The 22093-nt window shown below is 46.8% G+C and overlaps 1 protein-coding gene across 9 annotated transcripts in view; it reads right to left on the bottom strand.

The window, feature by feature from the left end:
* Ntrk3 (neurotrophic receptor tyrosine kinase 3) overlaps positions 1-22093 on the bottom strand; it is a 385084-nt gene that overhangs the window by 286402 nt on the left and 76589 nt on the right. For all 9 annotated transcript variants that reach the window (XM_052761135.1, XM_052761134.1, XM_052761136.1 and 6 more), the window contains exon 4: positions 1073-1141. In XM_052761135.1, the coding sequence (XP_052617095.1) occupies positions 1073-1141 (69 nt within the window). The remainder of the gene's footprint in view (positions 1-1072; positions 1142-22093) is intronic.

The following is a 22093-nucleotide window of genomic DNA, read 5'->3' as shown; positions in this document are numbered from 1 at the left end:
AGCTGGTCTGAAAAACCAAAGTTATAATTTATTCATGAACACAGGTCTGGGCAGGTGGAAAGAGAAGGTGAAAGGCCCATAGCCCAGGCAGAGGTCCAAGGTCTTTGCTTCCTGGTAAACGCTGTGATCACAGACAGGGAATTTGGATCTGAGTCATAAAGTAAAAAGGAACACATGAGCACTCTCTCTAAAACTCAGACTCCCTAACTCCATCCATGCCTCAATTCCTTTTCAATTTGTTCCTTGATTTATTCCCTCAACATAATAGACTGTCCTTCATGCACAGAGATGACCCTGATGACTCACAGAGCAACATGAGTTATTTTCTCCAGTCTCCAGCAGTGGTCACGAATTCGCACTTATCCAGCCTACATCTGTTTTCACAAAATGGCTGGCTAGGGTAAAAGTGCATTGATCAGCCTTGGAATGCAGCAAAGCTAAGCAGTCCACACGCAGATAAAATAAATATATGCCCTCTCCCATGCTCAGAATGCCTAGACATCAAGCCAAATGAGTTGATAGGACATCATGAGCACCGTGAAGGCTGTACAGTCTGAAGCTGGAAGGCCATGCCCAAGTATCAACTATGCAAGTCCTTAGCAATGCAACTGTAGTTGATTCTTGAGTGGGTTTCTAGGGCTCAGAGTCTACAAAATGCAGAAAATTATACCTGCCTCCCATGAGTCTTATTATGGTAATTCTAAGATCATGTAAGAAAAGCATACCCAACAAAGCTACAAAGTTATGTATAGCAAATATTATTTATTAGAAATCAATTGATATCTTCATTATTATAAGTATTAAAATTATTACTGCTAATTACCTGCAGATCCCAAAACCAAAAGCTGATGAAAGATGAGGTTCTGTCTTTTGAAACAGAGTGTGCTTAGTAAAAGCCTCCCAAGTCAAGTCCGTGGATGGGGGTGCATCACTGTCACTGAACATGGTATTCCCAATGCCATCCAACCCAAACAGCCCAGCCACCAGGTAATGCCAATGCTTGACACTCTTTCCCCACCCAATCATTACCAGCACTCCGCCACCTGGACAGAGTCTTCAATTCCGAACTTACAATTCCCGAAGACTCAGCGTCTGGAAGAGTTGCCAGGAGAGTGTGGTGAGCCGGTTACTCGACAAGTTTCTGCAAAAATCAACAAATAAAGAGGTAGTTAAAGGGCAGATCCAGCATCAGGAAGGCCCTCAATGGAGGACTTGGTTGTCTGGAGGCAGGCTTTGGTGTGCTTCCTTTCCTTCACCCTATTTTACTAAAGATATGTCTGCTAATAGTTGAGACCATGGGGCAGGGGTGAAGGGGATGCTGAAGCCTTTTCAAGGGTAAGGTTTTACCCATCTAAGGAACAATACGGTTCTCTTGGTTACTCCTCGTGCTGCCCTTTAATAAAAGCTTGGGGAGCCTGTTTGAAGCAAGCTCCTCTAGACAATAGTTCTAGGGATAACCAAGCCCACAGCATCTTTTACATCCACACAGGCAGGAAGTCTTCAGGTTCCTTATAAATTCTTCTCACTCACCCCTCCCCAAGAACACATGCCCATTCCAGAGATCAAGACATCAGCCTTTGTTCACACATCTCTTCTCCTAATGGCTATTTAATTGTTCTCATTAGGATGTACAGGGGAAGGGAGCAGCCATTAGTCTTCTGAATAAAAGAAGAAACACGCCCACGGTTATTACTTTGCCAGGCTCAACAAACAACTTTTGATGTGATAACAGCCCTTAGGCACTGGGAGAAACCAAGTGGCAACCCAGGAACGATGCACTCATTTGCCGATGGGAATGGACGGCAGTGCTGGTTCCATTTAGATAAATATCCATCCATACACAAATGAACATGTGTATATTTGTATCTATTAAACACGTAGGTAACAATGCAAACACAGACTTTTGTTTACACGCATGCGTGCACACACACACACACACACACACACACACACACACACACACACACGCTTCCATGTGTACTTATATTTAGGTGACTTCTGTAGCAAGTAGAAGAGTCAGATACAGGCTATGCTGAGGTCTGACGAGCATGATGGAACCTTGTCTTCACATTACAAATGAATAAGCGGAAAGACTCGTCTAAACAAAATGACAAGGGTAATTGGGAGTGGGGCTACTTTACTTGGGTGCTTGGAGAAGAACCTTCTGAATAGTTAGCATGACACCTGGGAAAAGAAAGAATGATAATGAGCTGAGAGCCAGGAAGAAGCCCCACCAGAAACGGAGTTACAGAGACTAAGGATAAGTAGGAGAGGGATTCGTGCCACATTTTCAGACCTTGGGAGGAGACTGGCATTACTCCAAAGAGCAACAGGAAGCATTGGGTGACTCTTAGTGGCGATGTATCATAAACTAAACACCACTTTTTTCAATGGAAGACCAAGACTGAAAGTTGACAGGATAGTGAGGGGACCTTACCTAGCTTCTAAGCAAGAAAAAACAACAACAAAAAAGGAGAGATGGGTTCAAGATTAGTGCTGGAGGTAATGCCACCAGAACCTGCAGCTAGCTCTGAGAAAAGAGGAGAGTGAATTGAGGAGTGATGGGTGTTGTGGTCAGAATATGGAATGGCCTCCAAAGATACGTATTTTGAATGTTTCTTCTCCGTCTGGTGGCCTTATTTTGAGAAGTCATGAAAACATTAGGTGGTGGGACCCACCTAGCGGAGGTAGATCACTAGAGATGAGTCCTTGGAAATATATTACCTCCAGGCCCTTCTTGTAGTACTGTCTGCCTCCTGTCTATCAAGAAGTCAACAGCCTTCTACACACCACCATGATGTGATGCTTGAGGACACGAGACCAACAAACCATCAGCCGAAATATTCTTCCCTAAATTTTTTTTTTTTTTTTTTTTTTTATTTTTTGGTTTTTCAAGACAGGGTTTCTCTGTGCAGCTTTGCGCCTTTCCTGGGACTCACTTGGTAGCCCAGGCTGGCCTCGAACTCACAGAGATCCGCCTGGCTCTGCCTCCCGAGTGCTGGGATTAAAGGCGTGCGCCACCACCGCCCGGCCAAAAGCTACCAACTTCCGGTGGTGGCACACGCCTTTTTTTTTTTTTTTTTTTTTTTTTTTTTTTTTCGAGACAGGGTTTCTCTGTGTAGCTTTGCGCCTCGAACTCACAGAGATCCGCTTGGCTCTGCCTCCCGAGTGCTGGGATTAAAGGCCCTAAATTTTTATGTCAAGTCTTTTGTCACACAACCAAGACTAATATACTAGTGACTAATGAGGCATTTAGTAAGATGAGGAAGCCTACTAACAGATCACATTTGAGCAGTGGGGCCAAAATGGTCCTCTCAGATCAACTAACAGAGGAGAGAAAGTCGAGAGAAGGTAATGACAGATGGATATGTTATATGTTATTCATATGTGATATGCATGTATGAAAATGTCACAATAAACCCATCATTTATACAAGTAATATCTAGCTATTAATAAAAGTTAATGTATTAACAGAAGAGCTCCCCATTTCTTGTGAACATTAAGCTTGAGATGCCTGTTAGACACCCAGAGAGTGAAATCAAATAGTCTATTGGAGAGATGCATTTATACTGAGACCTATGGAATTGAGAATGTGCTCATCAGGAAACAAGAACAGATATTCCAACGTAAGAACAGTTTAGAAATAGGGCATCCCATTTTTCATTAGATGCAGCTTATTTGTGATAAGATGATTGGATCCTACACTGTCCTAAACCAGCTAACTTTCTAAGACAGTTTATAACTCTAAGGGTACAGGGGACCGCTGTAGAAAGGAAAGAGACCACATGCAGGTAGCTTCAAAGTCTGCTGCTCTGTTCTCTTCCCTGTGTTTATTGTTGTCTCTAAGGACCTTTAACCCACAAAGAGCTCTCCAGGATGACCCCATGGGCCCAAGCAGTCCCACACCTCTACAGGGTTGGGGGTTCTGGTGTGATACCACATGTTCATAAAGAGCCATCTTGAGCCATTCATTGTGGTCCGCTTCACAAAGCCCCTGTGACTTATTCCTACAAACTTCTACCATTACCCACCTACGAGAAGAACTGGGGTTCCACAGGAACTGTACCGAGATCATTTAAGGTAGCCCCCAGGGCAAGCTCCCCAAAGCAAACACTCGTGCTCAGAGGAGCACAATAGATCTTGAAAATTCCCACAGAGTCACTGCCCAAACATAACCAGGAGCCTTGGAGCTCACAAGTTGGGACCAAAGGCCACAGGTCTCTGGGTCTTCATTGCCGATAGCCGGGGTGATGCTGTAACAAATCTGAGTGCTTGGACCACCCAGGTAGAAGTCGTTTTACTGGCTCTGTTGTTCCTGTTTGCTGTCTACACACAACAGCATCCTTGGGAGTAAACCTTGAACAATGGGGACTGAGGAGATAGTTCTGTCAGTAAAATGTTTGCCGTGTAAGCATGAGGACCTGAGAGGGAGTCCCAGAATACACATAAAAAGTCAGGCATGGCAGAACAAGCTTGTAAACCAAGCACTGGGGAGGTAGAAATAGGTGGATCCCCAGCGACCGCCAGCCAGCTAGACTCTCCTAATCATAGAACTCCAGATTCCAATAAGAGATTGTATCCAAAAATAAAAACAAAAACAACAGTATATATGGCTCCTAGGAAATGGCACCCAAGGCTGACCTCTGATATTACGTATATGTCTACACATGTATACACACACACACACACACACACACACACACACACACACACACACACACACACACTTAAACTATTCCTAAACTTCCAAATTCGTGAGGGAATCCTGGCAGAAATTTGGAAAGATTCCCAGGCTGCACCTTTAGTTCCCTGGTTTTCTTCAGTGCTTCATTGGACAAAAACCATGCTTCAACAAGCTGAGCACTGGCAGCCTGCAGGGACCTCGTGCTCACTGAGCCTGGAGGAGCATGCTCCTGATAAAGCACACCTCTGGTAGAAGGAGGCTACTGTTAGGAACAAGCCATCCTAGAGGCAGGACTGGCCCAGGTACACCGGGCAGCCTGGCTCCTTTCCGAGAAAGGAACAGGCAGCGAGCCTTCCAGGAGTTCTGGGGAGCCCCAGGCAGAAAGCAGGCTGCCAGCCACGTCCTCTTACAAAGGTCATGCTTTGCTACATCAGGCAGAAATGTCAAGAGAAAATTGGATTCTGAAAGAAAGAAAATCATAGGCACTCTGGGCAAATAAAGACTAAGAAATAGCATTATCCCCTCCTTATTACAAGGGAATGGCGGCTGGGGGCCTGGGACACTTAGTAAGGAGGAATGAGCTTTTGTTCTTCCACAGGGGTGCAGCTTCATCTCCAGCCCACCCACTCTGTCCGCATACACATATACACCCTCACATACATTTCCAGACACAAGGACACTGCTGCAAAAGTCCCAGGAAATGTGCAGTGTGTATAACCTGTGCAGCTGTACCCAGTGCACTGCCCTAGACACACACTAGAAGTACCCAGGTCTAGAGAGCAACATACACTCCACAAACACAAGCAGGGTATGCTTCTGGCCACCCTGTCCTCTTGGGCATTTATACATTCCCTTGAAACAGGAGAGATGGGAAAACTGAGGTCCGGGGTTTTGATGGACATTAGCATCCAGATGGGCAGAACTCGCTGGCCCAGTTTTCCTTCCTGCTGACACCTCACCTGTCCCCATCTGTCAGCAGTTATTGATGGTCTGGTTAGGCTGCTCATCAGACAAGAGTGTAATTAAGAGTCACCCTGCCTCGGAGCCCCATGCAGCCTCCTCCTGGTGCCTCGTACCTAGCACATCCATTGTCACCTGCCTCTGGCTTTTGCTTGGGTCAATGACCAGCATCCAAGCCATCTGACCATCAAATCAGTTTGGAGAGTGAGATTTTTGTGAGATGAGGCATCAAACACTTTCCCAAATCCTCTCTCTCTCTCTCTCTCTCTCTCTCTCTCTCTCTCTCTCTCTCTCTCATTTGAGACTCCCAAATAAAGCCATTAATTTGGTCCCGCACAACTGCCTCCCTCCCAGTCAGACTCTGGGGTCCAGAGGTAATAAACAGTAATGACAGAAGCTTTGAAAGCAAAGAGATCCAACACACATATGGCCGCACTCTGGGCCCAGTGGAGAGATGGGACTGAGATGGCCCTCCCTGCATTAACTAAGCAGGAAACAGGGATCCTCTGAGGCAATCTGCCTCTCTGTCTGGTAGACAGGCCCCCAGGTGAAGCAGCCTATGGGACTTCCTAAGGGAAGCACCCATCTTTATTTAGCAGAAGTGGAATCCTCTATCACCCTCTAGTCTGAGCCTGTTACCCTATGAGAGGGTCAGCAAGATGAACCCTGCCACCAGAAGAAACCAAGTAGAGGAGCTCTTCTGTGTGGCCCTTAATACTTGGGCACTGAGACTTGAAAGGGAGACAGTAAGATCCATCAACAGAGGTCCTGAAGACAGAGGCCTGTGGATTTCCCGGACTAAGAGCAGGACTGACTTTTAGGAGCAGCACTTCTACTGACAGAAGCAGACTCAGTGGGCAATATGTCTTCCTATTCCATTGTGTCAGGGGTAGCTGAGGAAACCACCTGACTTCCTTGTGCTATTAAACCATTCTGCTCCACCCATGCACCCACTCACCCAGCCAACCACTCACCCCCTTACACATTCACGTCAACTTCACAGACCCGTCTGTCAGCTGGCTCCCGTTCCAACTTCTAAATGGTCGCCCCACCTCTGCATCATCTCAGCCCCTTTAGCTCAGGTTTGGACTTCTATCATCATGGGCTGAAATGGTGCCTTCCCCACAAATGTCCATGTCGGAATCCTAAGGATGTTAATGCTCTTAGAGACCTGTACATTGGGATCTGTAAAGAGGTGATTAAGATTACAGGAGGTCATTAGGCTTGACTGATGTCTTTCTAAGAAAAGGTGAAGTACATGGACATAGACACACTCGGAGGCAAGACCATGGAGAGATACAGGGAGAACATAGCCACCAACAAACTAAAAAGAGAGGCCTCAAAAGAAATTAAACCTGGCAAGACCCTCCATCTTGGACCCTGAGTATCCAGAACTGTGAAGAAATAAATGTCTATTGTTGAAGCCACCTGAACTATAGTGTCGTGTCACGGTAGGCCTAGAAAATGAATACACCTGTCCTCAGCCCTTTCATTCGACAACCAATTTGAATGCCCCACTATAGTCTGGGAAGGACTCCAAGCCACGGTTTTCTGTCATCCCTCGCCCTCCATATGCAGGATCACACTGAGGAACCAGTCTCCCAGACAAGTTCCAGCTGCTGATACCCAATCTTCTATTGGTCCATTTGTTAATCCCCTAGGTATAGCCCAGCCTCCCCCTGCCAAAGATTAGTGAGATAGAAAAACAGAGAAGCAGAAAGATGTTCAGCTTGCAGCCCGAAGACAAATTCCACTGTTGCTGGATTTTCCTGGAGGATTCATTCTGCAGCTACTGAAGGGCATTTCCTCCATGCATCACACGTTTTCTGTGCACTCAGCACTGCTACCCAGAACCCCCCTCCCAATCCCACGGCTCCTGGGCTGCAGCTTGCCAGTCGGAAACATCACAAGGCAAACCTTAGTTACTTCTTGCACAGAGGCAGTTTTTGAAGGGTACACCTCTCCCTTCCTTAAGCTCTAACACCTTCCCTACCATCTGTCTGCCCTCTTCGTCTCAGTATCTTTTTCCCACCACATGAAAGAGAGCTACTTGGTCTTCGGCTTAATCCGTGTGAGCTGCTATACTACAATATCACAGGCTAGGGATCAGAGGGACGGCTCCGTCAATAAAGCGCTCCCTGTGCAAGCACGAGGACCTGAGTTCGATCCCCAGAATCGTGTAAAAAAGCTGGGCCTCGTTAGACACACTTGTCATACCAGCACCGGGGAGGAAGACACAAGTGGATCCCTGGAGCTCACTGGCCAGCAAGGCCAATGTAAAATCCAGGCTCAAAAAATAAACAAGGCTCCTGAGACTGCCCTCTAGCCTCTACATACATATATGCATACATATACATACATGCACACATGAACCATGCATACACAAATATGCAAATGCCCACATACAAACCATAGACTAGGGGTTCACCAAGCGGAGAAACCTGTTTGTCATAGTTCTGTGCATTCTTGGGGTATCAAGGGTCCAAGGGCAAACAGATGAGTGGCAGCTTGTGGCGGCTGCTTCATCATAGGCTCTTCTAAGCTCCCATGCCAGAAAGGATGAAGAGTCTCACTCGGGTTTCCTTTATTAGGACATTCATCGCATTCCCGAAGGTGTCCCTCTTAATACCATCCCGCCGGAGATGAGGAGCTCAACAAACGAATCTGTGGACCACCAACATTCAGACCACAGCATCCACCTCCCCTGACACACCACACTGGAATTCCTTCAAAATGACTGAGAGCACAGGAGGAAATGTCAAATAAGGAGAATCCCCTACTGTAGCACCAGCCATATATAGGGTTTCCTGAGAAGAAAAAGAAAATCATGGGCGAAAGATGGGGCTGACATTCTACTGACCACTTGCTCAAGAACCGGGAGTTCACACCCTGTGTGGTCTTGACTCTGTGACTTCTATATGCTGAGGGGGGAGGGGTGCCTCATCACCAGAACCTAACGGCAGCACTGAGGGAACCCCACATTCCATCCCCTCAAAATCCAGAGACCATGACAAGAAAATAGGGGCTGGTGCCCAAGCTTCCTCTTGAAGGCCAAAGAAATATTTTTCTACATCGCTGATGTATTTGCTTTTCCCTCAATTAAATTGTTGTAAAAAGGGGTGGGGGTTAAAGTCATCTGAGCCATTTTTATTCAGCTAAATTACACTGGATGGCTCATTTAATGAACTTTAATGAAGCCAAAATGCTTTCTCTAATCAAATCTCAAGTGACGTGCGTGGAGTCTTGACCTTCCATCAGGAGACTGGAGGTAACTTTCTCAAAATTGCCCTCTGCCGGCTAGGTCAGGGTTTCCAAGGGTGGGTTCCTGAGAACCTAAGCATGTAGTACATTCACCAGTGGTATGGGAGAGTGGGATCATATTATTTGACAAAATCAAAAAGGCTTATTTACTACAGAATTTCTCAGGATCTTAACCAGACGTATCTGGCTTACTGGGTCTCTCAAACTTATTGGACCACAGACCCTTCTCTATAGCACACCCATTAAAAAGCAACACCCTTTTGATATACTTAGAGAAGGCAGTCCCAGACCGAGACTCAGCAAGCCCCAGCCAGGAGGCTGGCAGTCTATTTTTGCAGTTTTATTGGAAAGCGGCCATTCCTGCTTGTCTTTGTGTTGCCTATGGCCATATTCTAAGCAGGATAATAGCCTTCCAAAGATACCCACATCCAGAATCTGTGATACACGCTGTTCACTTCCAAACAAAGGGGACTTTGTGGAGGTGGTGAAGGGAACACTGGGAAGTTACCCTAAGTTACTTTGTTGTCCAAATGTAACCAAAATAGATCTTAAAAGCATACACAAGACCTGTGCAAGCTTAAACCACACAAAATTCCAGAAGAGCATGGGAAATAGTCACTGAGTCCCAGACAGCCCTAGGGGACTATTGCTAAATGGTAGCTGCTAGGAGAGGATCATTAGTTTTTTTGTTTTTTTTTTTTTAAGGGTGGAACACATTTCAGTGGATGGACACACACCTAGGAATAGATAGCCAGCACTACTGGACTGAATGGGTTTTTAAAAGAAAAGGAGAGTACAAAGTTGGGTGGGTATGGAATGAGGGTTGTATCTGGGAGGAATTTGGAGAGGTGGTGAATGTGATCAAAATGTATGAAACTCTCAAAGGATTAATAAAATATGCATTTTAAGTGGAAGCAGAAAGCAGCCAAGGAAGCAAGGCACAGGGGGATAAGATGGTGACTTTGAAGACGAGGGATGAGCTGTGAGTCAAGCAATGTATATGGCCATTAGAAACTGCAAACATCAAGGAACAGATTCTCCCAAGGGTGTCCAGGGAGGAGCATGGACCTACTAACACATTAATTCTAGACTGTGGAGACTCACTGCAGGCTTCTAAATCACAGAAGTGTAAGATACTATATTTACATTGCCTTACATCACCAGCTGTTTTAATTTGTTATGGCAGCAACAGATAACTGATACAGGTTACATCCACATTAGCACAGAGGATTCAAACAGATACAACAAAAGCCCCTAAGTACAAAATTCTAGCATAACAACTTCTATCCTGGGCTGGAATTTTCTCCTTTTCTATCTTTTTCTTTCATCCCCTTCCTGCTTGCTTTTCGTGTGTGTGTGTGTGTGTGTGTGTGTGTGTGTGTGTGTGTGTGTGTGTACATATGTGTATAGGTGTGCTTGCACAGGTATGTCCATGTTTGTGGAGATAACCTCAAGTATTTCTCACCGTGGATTGTTTATCTTTCATTTGAGACATGGTCTCTCTGGCCTGGAACTGGACAAGTAGGGTAGGCTGCCTGTCCAGAAATTCCCAGAGATCCTCCTTCCTTGGCCTCCTCAGCACTGGGATTAAACCATGAATTACCTGTCTGGTTTGGGGGTTTTTGGAGTTGAAATCAGGTCCTTGTACCTACAAGGAAGGTACTTTACCAACTGAACTATATTTTCAGCTCTTGGTTATTTGGTTGGTTAGTTGGTTGGCTGGTGGGTGGGTGGGTGGGTGGGTTTGGAGACAAGTGCCTCACTATATATACCAGGTTGGCCTTGAACTCTCAATCTTCCTGACTTAGGCTCCCAAGTACTGCTATTAAAGGTATACACTATCACATTAGTCTAGACTGGCACTTTTTTATGCCATTTGAAATTTTATATTAATGTGGTTTTAAATGGTAGAAAGAACTGTTAATATATTGAAAATATCATCAATTTAACCAATAATCAGTATCAAAAACCACCATTAAGATATTTTTTCATTCTTATATTGTTATGTTTTTGTAGTGAGTCTTTGAAATCCATGTGTATTTGACATTCAAAATGCATATCAATTTGGACTGGCCACCCTGTAAGTGCTCAGCGGTCACAGATGTCCAAGGCAGAATTCTACACCATCTGTGAAACTCAGTTGTTGACTGAAGTCCTCGGTGGAGAGATGCCGTCAACAGCTGGAAAAGTGTAATCACAAGCTCACAAAGTCAAGCCGGGACAACACTGTCCCCAAATCCAGCTGTCATGAAGTTTGTTTTATAGAGGAAAGTCCTCCTGTTGCCCAGTACCACCTCACTGAGTGGTTTCTAGCATCCCCACAGGCTAGAGAAGCTCAAGGCAGGAAGCGCAGGACCAGGACTTGCACATGCTGAGGAGTGTGGGGTAGGACCCTGGCTGCATACCCAGGAGACCAGCTGGGAACCGAAAGCTGGACTCTTCCAGAAGGCATAGCCCACTTGGTTTAGTGTGAAATCTACCTTATATTTAATTCATATATGTCTATGAGAGGACTTCAACCTCTTGTTCCTTCTCATGGCCCATCTCTCTCCATCCTTTGTCTCCACCCATCCCTAGCCCTGAAAACTAACGATGAACAGACTGGTACCCCCATGCTATCTGTCCCTGACAGCACCCTGCCCCTCCTCCAGCACACCGCTGCACCCCATGCTTCCTGCCCCCTTCCCATCTTTGTTCCTCATCCTACAGGCCCGTGTCTGTGGCCTTCCCCCAAGACAGCTTGTGTCTGCCAGTCTGCCATCCTCTCTGCCTCCTCTTTCCCCTGACTGAATTTTGAACAGGCCCTGTCCACTGCCCACATCTCAGACTGTCAGCTTTGAATATCAGCTGTGTGTATACTGCCACCCCCATCACACTGTTTTCATCGGAAGCCAAGAACCATTTTCTCTGCATCTTACCCCCTTTCTAGTTACCAGAGCCCAGTGAGTGCTCAATGAAAGTCTCTCCATCTTCATGTGAAGAGATGAATTTCCGAGGGCACTGGGGAGGACCAAGGAACAAAGACAATCCCAGCTGCAGCACATGTGGCTTCTGCTTCTCCCCAATTCCCTCTCTCACCTACCTGAGACCTCCACCTCAATCTCCACTGCTGGGAATTCTTACCGAAGCTCAGACTCTCCTGGGGGGGGGGGGGAGCGGTGAGGAGGAGTCCTTTCCCTCCCTTTGTACACACACACACACACACACACACACACACACACACTCACGAGTACAGCACATAAACACACTGCACACATTCAAATACCGCATGCGTGTACCACACACCACAAACACAAACACACCTACATTCACAGGCAGGTTTGCAGTTGCGTGGATGTGAACACTCACCCTCACTCACTCTCAGTCCAGCCCCACCCAAAACAGATGAACCACTCTTCTGAGAAGGATGAAGGAGCACGTCCTCTTTACCCTTCCCTGCCTCTGGCATCCACAAGAGGGTCTTTCTTTCTGATCAGGGGACTCAAGGACAACCTTGACCTGGCTGGCAATCCACACCTCTCAGCCTTCCGTTCCAAGTTGCCTGTATGACTTCAGCCTGGCCAGAATATCGAGGGGACAGCCCAGCAGGACCAGGGCTGAGCCCACTGGCCAGGGTGTTCCCTTGGGGTAAGAATGCTTTTCTGTGTGGACTCAGACGGAGAGTGGAAGGGTACACTCGGAAGGCCAAGACCCAGCCCGTGCAGACCTCTTTTCCCTATGACTGGACACACTGGTGTTGGAGCCCGGACACAAGAGAGGAAGATAATGAAGACCCTAGTGGTTAGGAAAATGTTCCAAGATAATCCAGCCAAGGGGAACTAAAGTGAGGGTCAGGAAGTGCCCCACCTCCTGATACCCACATCAAGGCAGTTGAAAGAGTCCTCCCCTCTCAGCTGAGTTCGTTTCTGGTCCAGTGTGTGAGGAAGGAGTAGGTCGATCAGGTACTTCAGTCCTGTGTGCTAGTCCTTGCTCTGCTGTTCCCATTCCCTGGATCCACATAATGTATGCGATCTCTGGATCTCTTGGTACCTCAGTTTGCTTCCCTGTAAATGAGGGTGGGGATAATAGGCCTGTCCCCACCGGAGTTCTGAGACATGACCCAAGTATGGGAGTGGAAAGCAGCCATCACAAGGCCTATCCTCTGTTCCTTTCTTCATGGCATACCCTCCCCCTTAGTTAGAAGATTCATCTCTAGTTATCAGGCCCAAGCCCAATAAACAAATACCGCGCAGACGCGGCCCAGGCCATGACCCTCCACATACACACATCATCTAATGTAGTAAAAAACACATAAGTTCATAAAATAATATGAAAAGCACTTTAATGAGGCAGCAGTTAGCTTGCCTGCTTCTCCAAGAGGTGCCTGGCAGCGTTTCAATACCATAGCCCCCTGAGCCTGTGGGTGGAGTCCGGAGACCCCTAGCCTACATCCCTGCCCTGTGTAATGCAGAGAAAGGGCATTCCGTACAGCTTTGTCTCCTCATACTGTCTACCTCATCGTATCAGACCAGAGTGCTCCTGGAGCTATTCTGGGGGCTTCTGCTCCTTCCGAGTTTCTTTTCAAATTAACCAAAAGCTAATTGACGCGAAGCACGTGGGCTCTCTGGAACCCCAGGGAGGCGCGCTGCCGGGCAAGCACTAGACTGAGGCTCTCAGCCAGGGCTGCCCACGTGGTGCATATGCTGGGCAGTCAAGGCCCTAGCCCTAAAGCAGCTCCGCGGGATCCATGACGTGCGTTCATTTTTTTTTTTTTTTTTAACTCAAAAGCTGTCGTGACTAGAACAAAACAAAGATATGGTCAGCAGTGCCTCTGAAGGAAAGATCAAGAAATCCTACACAGCCAAAGGAGGGAACTCTCTCTGGAGGGAGGAAGGGAGCCAAGGTCCTGCGGGCCACGCCCCAGGCTGGGGAGGAGCTGCGCAAGAGGAAACTGTTGCCCTTGGAAACCTGAGCCCTGAGAACTGTGTGGGACCGACCTGGCAGGAGCACACTGCACTTCAGGTGGAGAAGCTATTCCTTTTAGCAGGGCCAGCCACCTGCCCTCTTTCTCGTGTCCACCTTTGAGTTTAAAGGAAAATCTACCACTGTCTTGAAATTGTGAGCACAAAGCTGCTTGGGGCTTTGGTCTTAGGATCTGATTCTCCAGCATTGCATGTAAGTTCTCCTTCAAGATGAGAACCTGGAGAGAACACAGGATGGGGGTGGGGGTGGGGTTAGAGAAGACCCTAGAAGGTTTCTCACAGAGGCTAACAGAAGCACCCAGAGGCTAGTAAGAACGCATCACTCTCAGGGAGTCTCTGAATACGTAGGATGGGAGGAAATTTGCATTTCTAAGAGGTTCCTGGAATGTTGTTGATGTCCCTGTTTTAGAACCACACTTAGAGAATCACTGATCTGGTGGTCCCCACCCCACCCCCACCCCCAGAGTTGACTGGAACTCCAATCAAGTCCACACCCTCAAAAGCTGAGAGATCATACTGGGCTGCTGGAGAATACACCTCCTGGGACATGTGTCCAGATATAAAGAGATCCCTGTTGGGATCCAAAGACTACCTGCACAGGCTTCTAGGAGCAAAGGCCATCGTTAATAACTGGAAAGGGGATTTGGGGTACCCCATCTGAAAGTTGGAGGAGGATGCCTGATTGGATGGTGACACTAGGCAGTTGGAGAAAGGGCTGTCATTGCATTGAAAGCTAACAATATGATCAAGTTCAGGCCTTGCCATCCAGAGGATCTGCAGACAGGATCTGCCTGCTCCCTCCTTACATGTACACAAGTGCAAACAGACACACACACACACACACACACAGTGGGGGGCATTTTCACACAGGTTTTCTTTCTTGTTTGTTTGTGTGTTTTTCCAAATTCAGCCCCTGAGTTTTGCAGAATCTGGAGACCCTTGTGAAAGCCTGTGGGGACTCTGCCAGGAAAGATGCCTTTGTGAGCTGCATGCATTGGGGACCTAGAAGATAAAAGTAGGGGTTATACAGTAGAGAGCATGACAGGGGCCACCAGGAAGGTACAGGATGCCCTAGCACAGACATCAGGGAGGGTATAAAGGAGGAAAGGAAGGATGCACATAACTGATGCCAGGTAAGCAACTGCAAAAGGGGCACAACACCCCAACTGTCTGGCTTCAGAGTTGGGGGTCTTGCTTCCTGGTAGCAGCAGAAGGAGGAGGCACTGTGCTGCTGGACTTCTTGTTTCACATGACCTTCAGCTGTTACCACCTCCAGGATAGGATCACACTGTTCCTATCCACAAGCACAGATATCTGCTTCAGCTCTGGGACACACATTAGGTTTTGGGGACAGCAGAAAAAAAAGAAAGCCCAATAAAGAAGGCCTGGGCTGCCATGTCTTGTCAAATGCAGAGCCCAGGGATGGAATTGTAAGTGAGATCTTTCCAAGTCTCCTCCCCTGGTGTTCAGGAGGAAACACCAGCATTGTAGCAAACATAGAAAGAAGGCTCTCAGCCGACTCCATCCCTGCTTATAGATCTATGATGCTTGGACAGCTCCATTGGCCATGCTAAGTCTTACCCCTCTCTTCTGAACAGGATGGAGTATCTCTATCACATTAGGGAGTGAGCATAAAATAAAGCAGTATTACGTATGGGCACCCCATGTAGTCCTTGTCATCTGACCGGCACTCAGGGGTAAGGGACTATTAGCAGTAAGGAATGCACAAAAGGAAAATCTGATGGGATAACACCTCGAAAGACAACTGTGAATGAATGAAAATCAGCCAGCAGAGAGGGTGGGAAGAAGGAGGGGAACCCATGCTCTAGTTTCCAAACCCTTGGAAGAAACAGGCACAAGGAGGGAGCCATCGTCACAGGCGCAACCAAACAAGAAAACTTGCACTACACAAGCTCACTCAGCAGATGCGGCTAAATGGTTTCCAATTAATTAACTGATTACATGATAGAACAGAAGGGGATTCGAAAGAGCGCTGTTGACCTTTAAGAATAATTAATATCATCAGGATAGCAAACTCATCCAAGGAAAATAATGAGGAACATTTTCATATTGCATTGGAAAGCCCTGGATAGTGAGGCATATGGGCTTTATCTAAGCCCAACTTCCTCCTAGGGCTTCCTGTCTCCTTTCTCTCATCACCCATCTCTCACTTCCAGGAAGACTCTGGAGACCTGTGTCCTTGCGACCACGGCACATGGCTCTTGCTGCCTTGGCCAGCTCAGTGGCCCTTCTGTTAGCCTAGGCAGAAAAGTTGTCCAGGGATGCTAGGCACCGTATCACTGAATGGTGTAAGGAATACTGAAAGCGTCACAGCCAACTTCTTCTTGGTTCTTGGTGTCTGGAAACTTTTCTACCTCCTCTAGTGCCTCTGCCAGGATTGACACTTAAAATGCAAAACCCTATGCTTGCAGCAGGGCCTCCCACTCCAGACTTTAACCTCACACTGTCATCTTCCATAATAACAACTCTGATGGATACTATGATATTACATCTGATAACAATCAGTCCCTGTGGTCTGGGGGTCAAGCATGCACCCATCTTGATCATCATCCTAGCCTTTGTATTCTGGAAATGTAGTGTTGAGGGAATCATGGCTTGACACTCTAGCTCCTCCCAGAATGCCTGCCAAGTTCTCGATCCTCTTCTGTGACTCCTGGATGCAACCTTCCTCTGGGAAGCCTTTCCTGGCCTCCACCTCTAAGATTTCCCCACCAACAGCTCCCACAGCACTTTATCCATCCCTATAAGTTAGGCATGTCAAGAAAGTATCTAGCTTCCATTAGAGAAAGGGGAGCTTGAAAGTCTAAATCTAGGTCTTCTCCCTACATACATGGCTCCCTAATGCCTATCAATACATCTGGAACACAGAAGGTCTTCAGTAAATGTCTGTTGAGTTTGCTCAAGCATGCATGAAAGTGACATAAAATAAAAAATATAACAGAGGTAACTCCAAGCACAGTAATCCATGCCTTGTAAGCCCTGCACTCAGGAGCTGGAGGCAGGGTATTCATAAACTCCAAGTCAGTTTGGGCTACACAGTGAGTTCCAGACTAGCCTGAACTACACTGTAAAACCCGGGCTCAAAACAGAAAAATAAAGAGAGATTAAGATGTTGAATGTTGTCTACCTAGCCCCAAGGACACAAGAGTAACACATCCAGTTAAGTACCAGTGACAGAAGACCACATATCCTGATTTGCCCAAACAGTCCAGTTCGCATCTGTTGTCCTGGAATCCCATTGTCTTAGCTTCCTTTTCACTACCCATGTCCTACTTGGACTTCATGTTGTAAGATCACTCCATTCATTGAGTGCCTACTCTGTGCCACACACCCTTTTAAGTGCTGGCTCATCCCTATGAACAAGGGAGGAAAGTAAACTCTCTAGAACAGTAAGCTTTAGTGTCATCCTGCTTTCTCTGTACACAAAGCCTTTCTCTTCTTTCTCCACAATTCAACACATTCTCATTTGGTAGCTGTTCCAGGCTAGGAAATGTCAGTCACTGGGTGTACAGGGTGAATGAGCCATGGTTCTCTGCAGCAATCTGTTCATTCACTGTGTTTCTAGAACAACTCACAGAAGAGGTCTTGTCCAAAACAGACAAGAATTTACACTCTCTCTGTGGTCTCCACTCCTTATTGGTCCTATAGTGTGATAATCTGGCTGCAGCACCCATATACGCAGGGATCTTTGCCCTGGGATGCCTGTATTTGAATCATTAGAACAGGAAAGTCACAGAGCATTCTCAAGAAGGGCCCACAGCAAATACAAGAGACCCTCCCCCAGAAAAACTATTCCCTGAACGCGACAACTCCATAAAAATCCCAGCTCCACCCCTGACCTCATCCCCACACCCGGGAGTCCCATCTGTCTTCACTGGAGCTCTCGTGTCCAATCTAATTCCCAGCTACTACAGAGTATGAGAGCTGATAGCGGTCCTTCCTTATAAAGCCCACAGGGTTTAATGGCCACTAGCGTTCTCCTTCTCTTCACTGTCTCCCTAGTGTGAGAAGGGCTGGCCTCCTTCTTCAGCCTCCCTGACTGTAAGAAGCAGCCATGGCCTGTCTCCTAAGATGCAGCTGCCCTCCCCCCCAGCCCTGCCTCACCCCTGTCTCGCTCCCCGTGTCAGCTGATAGCCTCTTTTTCTCCTTTAATTATACTTCTCTGCTCTCTCTGTGAGTGGCCTCATGACTCAGGGCTTTAATTTATTCACCAAACAATGTCATTACACCACTGTTTTCTGTAATTTATACCAAGCACAGGCTTTTGGCCTCTGTTGCCCAATTCTGCAAAAATGTTTGGGAAAAGCAATGTCCATTTTTTTTTCCTCCATGGCGGCTCCAGGGCGACTTGCAAGGGAGAAATGAGATATCATTTTCATCTCCTGTTGAATATTTGGAACATAGGATCCACCCCTACCTCAATTGGTTACATTACCGAAGAGCTGTTTCTTCACTTCAGGCTGAGAAATGAACAGCAACTGAATTTGGGAGGACTTTTTTTGGTTTTTTGGTTTTTTTGTTTTTGTTTTTGTTTTGTCTTTTAGACAGGGTCTCACAGTATCCCAGACCGGCTTTAAACTTACTACATAGCCAACAATACTATAGTACTTCCGGTCCTCCTACCCCCACCTCTGGAGTGCTGAGATACAGCCATGCACCACCATGCCAGCCTTCTATGGTGCTGGGAATTGAACCCAAGCCTAAGCAAGCACTGTATCGACTGGGCTGGCATTCCCAGCTCCACCCTGCTTTTTGGTTGTTTGGTTTGGGTTGGGTATTGGGAGGTTTTGTTGTTGTTGTTGTTATTGTTGTTTCATTGTTGTTATTGTTGTGAGAGTCCCCAAAAGGGATCTCTAGTCTGATCTTGAACTTGCAATTCTCCTGCCTCTGCCTTAAGTTCTGGAATTAGAGATCTGTGACATCACACTCAGCTCTAGACATAAGGCACTTTGAATTGAACTTACAGAAATGAGGAAGGACAGAGAACAGAACACAGGATTTCATGGGCTGGCCATCACGGTGTGACCATAAACATCGAGATTTATCTGGACTACAGTTCTGACATAAAGTTCCTGGCACAGAGGAGAGGGACGTCTGTATGCTGGTCATGATTGCTGCTGAAAGCAAGTATGTACTCAGGCATGGTCAGATCTTCACTGACCAAGATAGCAAATTGGGATAATTCTTCTTCCTGCTCTACTATGGCTGACCTCAACTTCATTTAAAACCTTGAACTTTGTACCGAAGTGAAAACAATTAATTAACTTGCTAATCATTTCCCTGCTATGGGGACTTTCCCATACTTAGTAACAATAATCATGAGAGCAAACCAAAGAAAATTGGGATACAGAAATCATTTTCAGGGAAATCGAAATAACGAGCAACGTTTATTGAGTGCTTGTTAGGCACTAACTACTGTGTGCTTTAAAGATATTTTTTCATTGACTCTTCCTGACAACATTTTATGGTCCGTGTTATTGTAATGATTAGTTGTCATCTGACAGATAAAGAATCCACCACGGCTTAAAGGTGAGGTAGCTAGTTCAAGGTCACAAAGCTGGTACTGTTAAAATGGGGCCTGAGTCCACTGTGTTTAATTCCAAAATCCACACGCCGTGCACATGCCAATATACTGTGTGGGTGTGCCTGCATGTGTGTGTGTGTGTGTGCGTGTGTGTGTGTGTGTGTGTGTGTGTGTGTGTGTGTGTGTGTGTGTACATGCATATGCCCACATGTTGGGAGATGTCTAAGTCTCCAGACTGGGACTCTGTTTTGTAGCATGTAGATGAAAGCCTTCCAAGAAGGAAGAAAGTTTATCGCTATGGACAATGTAACTCAGTCAGTTCTGCCAAGCCACTCCCATAGCTTGGCCTCCTCTGCCCATGTCTGGGGGAGAATCTATTCCAAGTTCACTTGCTCCAGGCCCCACTTAACAGGAGGAACACAGAAGACTCACCCTGAGAGCTGGCCCTGAAAGAAAGATCATGGTGGGCCCACAACCTTTCAGAATCCAATAGCCCTACTCTGTTCCTCGGTGCAAGTCAATCTGGATCCCACATCACAGCCTTGACCCACTCTGGGCTGTCCCTGGGTAGGTGATGGGAAAGCTCCTCCCCTGCTTCCTGCAGGTCTGCATTCCACCCACCCGAGATGCTGGCAAACAGAGACCAATGCTCCTGTCTACTATATGTGAACGGCTCTTGAACATACACAGTGGGAGTATTTACTTAAGGACTCAAGCCAGCCACCAGCAGCTATGATGATGCCAAGGGGCGACAGAGACCAGGCTGGAGCCTGGGAGCCTGTGTCCTGAAGGTGTGCACTGGGACCTTGGAGGTAAAGGAGGGGTTAGGCTTGAGCCCTGGCCATGGTGCTGAATCTGTGGGGGTGGGCATAGGAATAGGGATTTTGCCAAAAGGAAAAAACATCATAACACCCCTGTGCTCGAAGATGCTGGATTCCTGGTCCTGCTTAGGGAGGTCAACTGATCTCTTCATCAGATACAACAGAAAGAACATGAGATCTGGAGCAGGCATTAACAGATATAAATCCATCTTTCCTGGCTGTGTGACCATGGACAAATTAACCTTTCTGAGATTCAAAGTCCCCCCTATCCCCTCCCTGCAATCAGGCACTCCTTTGTAGAACAGGGATAGTGCCAGTTTTGCAGTTATTGTTGGGAAAGTGTCTAGCCTGGAAGTTGACACAGTCTCTTCCCCAACCCCTTGGCTTCCCATCATGATTGCTTGTGGATATGTGCACACACACTCTCCATTCATTCTCTCCTTCTTGCTATACATTACTACAAAATGTTATTCTATGAGCAAGCCTAGCCCTTCCTGAATTCTTTCCCAGAATCTCCAGAGTACAAGAATCTCTCTGCCTGCAACGGTCAGCATTATCCAACAGATGGTAATATGTTTACGTCACTAGCTTAAGAAAGCTAATTTTATCTTCCCAACTACATTGAACACCCCAACTCCGCCTGGGCCAAATCTTACCTCAGTGTCCTCAATTCTCCCCCTCCCCCGCCCCAAGGAGCTACCACAGGGAGTCATTTCCTAAGCACCTGTCACCTGCCTTTCATAGCTGTCATTGCTGTGCTATTCATGTAACTGCCTGATGGAAACTTTGAATTGGTCTTCAGTGTTTTCAAACTACTTTGCAGCAATTGCTCAACTGTCATAATATCACCATTGAAAACTGTTATGTGTTTTCTGTGTCATGCAATAGGAACAGAACGAAAGAGCAAGGTGGCAACCGCCCCATGGCGAGTCTTGAATCAACACCAAGATACTCAAATCTAGAAAGCAGGTGACGGTCCTCCTAGGTGTTGGTGGTGGCTGCAGAAACTACCCAGTGCACCAGGAAAGACACAAGACTCAGAGTCAGAGGCCCAGGTCCCTATACACACTGCACTAATTCTAGCTATGTGGCATTCAGCCATTCACTCACTCAGATTCCTCCCTGATGAAATGGGGATGGTAGTAATTGCTACTTCATCTTAGTACTGCATATATAATGAGATGGTCCTTGGGACATGTGTTTATAAAGCACCGCAGCCTGTTGATTAAGGCAGCGTGTTACTCAAGTAATTAACCGTTGGACACTAAAGGAAGCATGCCAAGGAGACCCTCAGAACAGCACATAGAATAGAACCACACAGCATCACTGATGATGCTTGCTCTGTGCCCTTTTGAGGGCCCCCAAAAGATGCACCTATTCTTCACAGTTTCTTCACCATATCTAAGAGGGGTCTGGAATAGGTGAGGTTCATCAGTGAAAAGTGTGAATCCTGAGCAAAGGAAATAAGACACTTACCTAGAATTCTGGTATAGGGCTTCACCCAGAGGTATGGAAAAGAAACAAACACACTATACACCAGGAATTCAAATGTATTCCCTCCCCACCCCCAGGACCCTACAAAAGCCTAGGAGGGACACAATGTTAGCAAGAACCTAAAGAAATTAGATGACTTGACCAAGGTCTCCCAGCTGGTCGGCAGTCAGCTGGAAACAGAACCCAGCTCTGTTCTGTTCCGATACTCAGATCGTCAAACCAAAAAGAGAGGGGCGATACCAGGACAAGACAATTCTAGCACAGCCCCCCACCCATGAAATTCTTCAGATGCACCCTCCATAATCTTTGCAAGGTCCAGAGTGGGCACTGCATGCTGCTGGATCAGCTAGCCCGGTTTTCTGCAGCT

This window comes from Peromyscus californicus, unplaced genomic scaffold (genome assembly GCF_007827085.1).
Source record: "Peromyscus californicus insignis strain IS unplaced genomic scaffold, ASM782708v3 Scaffold_4__1_contigs__length_199733344, whole genome shotgun sequence".
Lineage (NCBI taxonomy): Eukaryota > Metazoa > Chordata > Mammalia > Rodentia > Cricetidae > Peromyscus > Peromyscus californicus.
The sequence above is the reverse complement of the archived record's forward strand: the minus strand, read 5'-3'. Positions and strand labels throughout refer to the sequence as shown.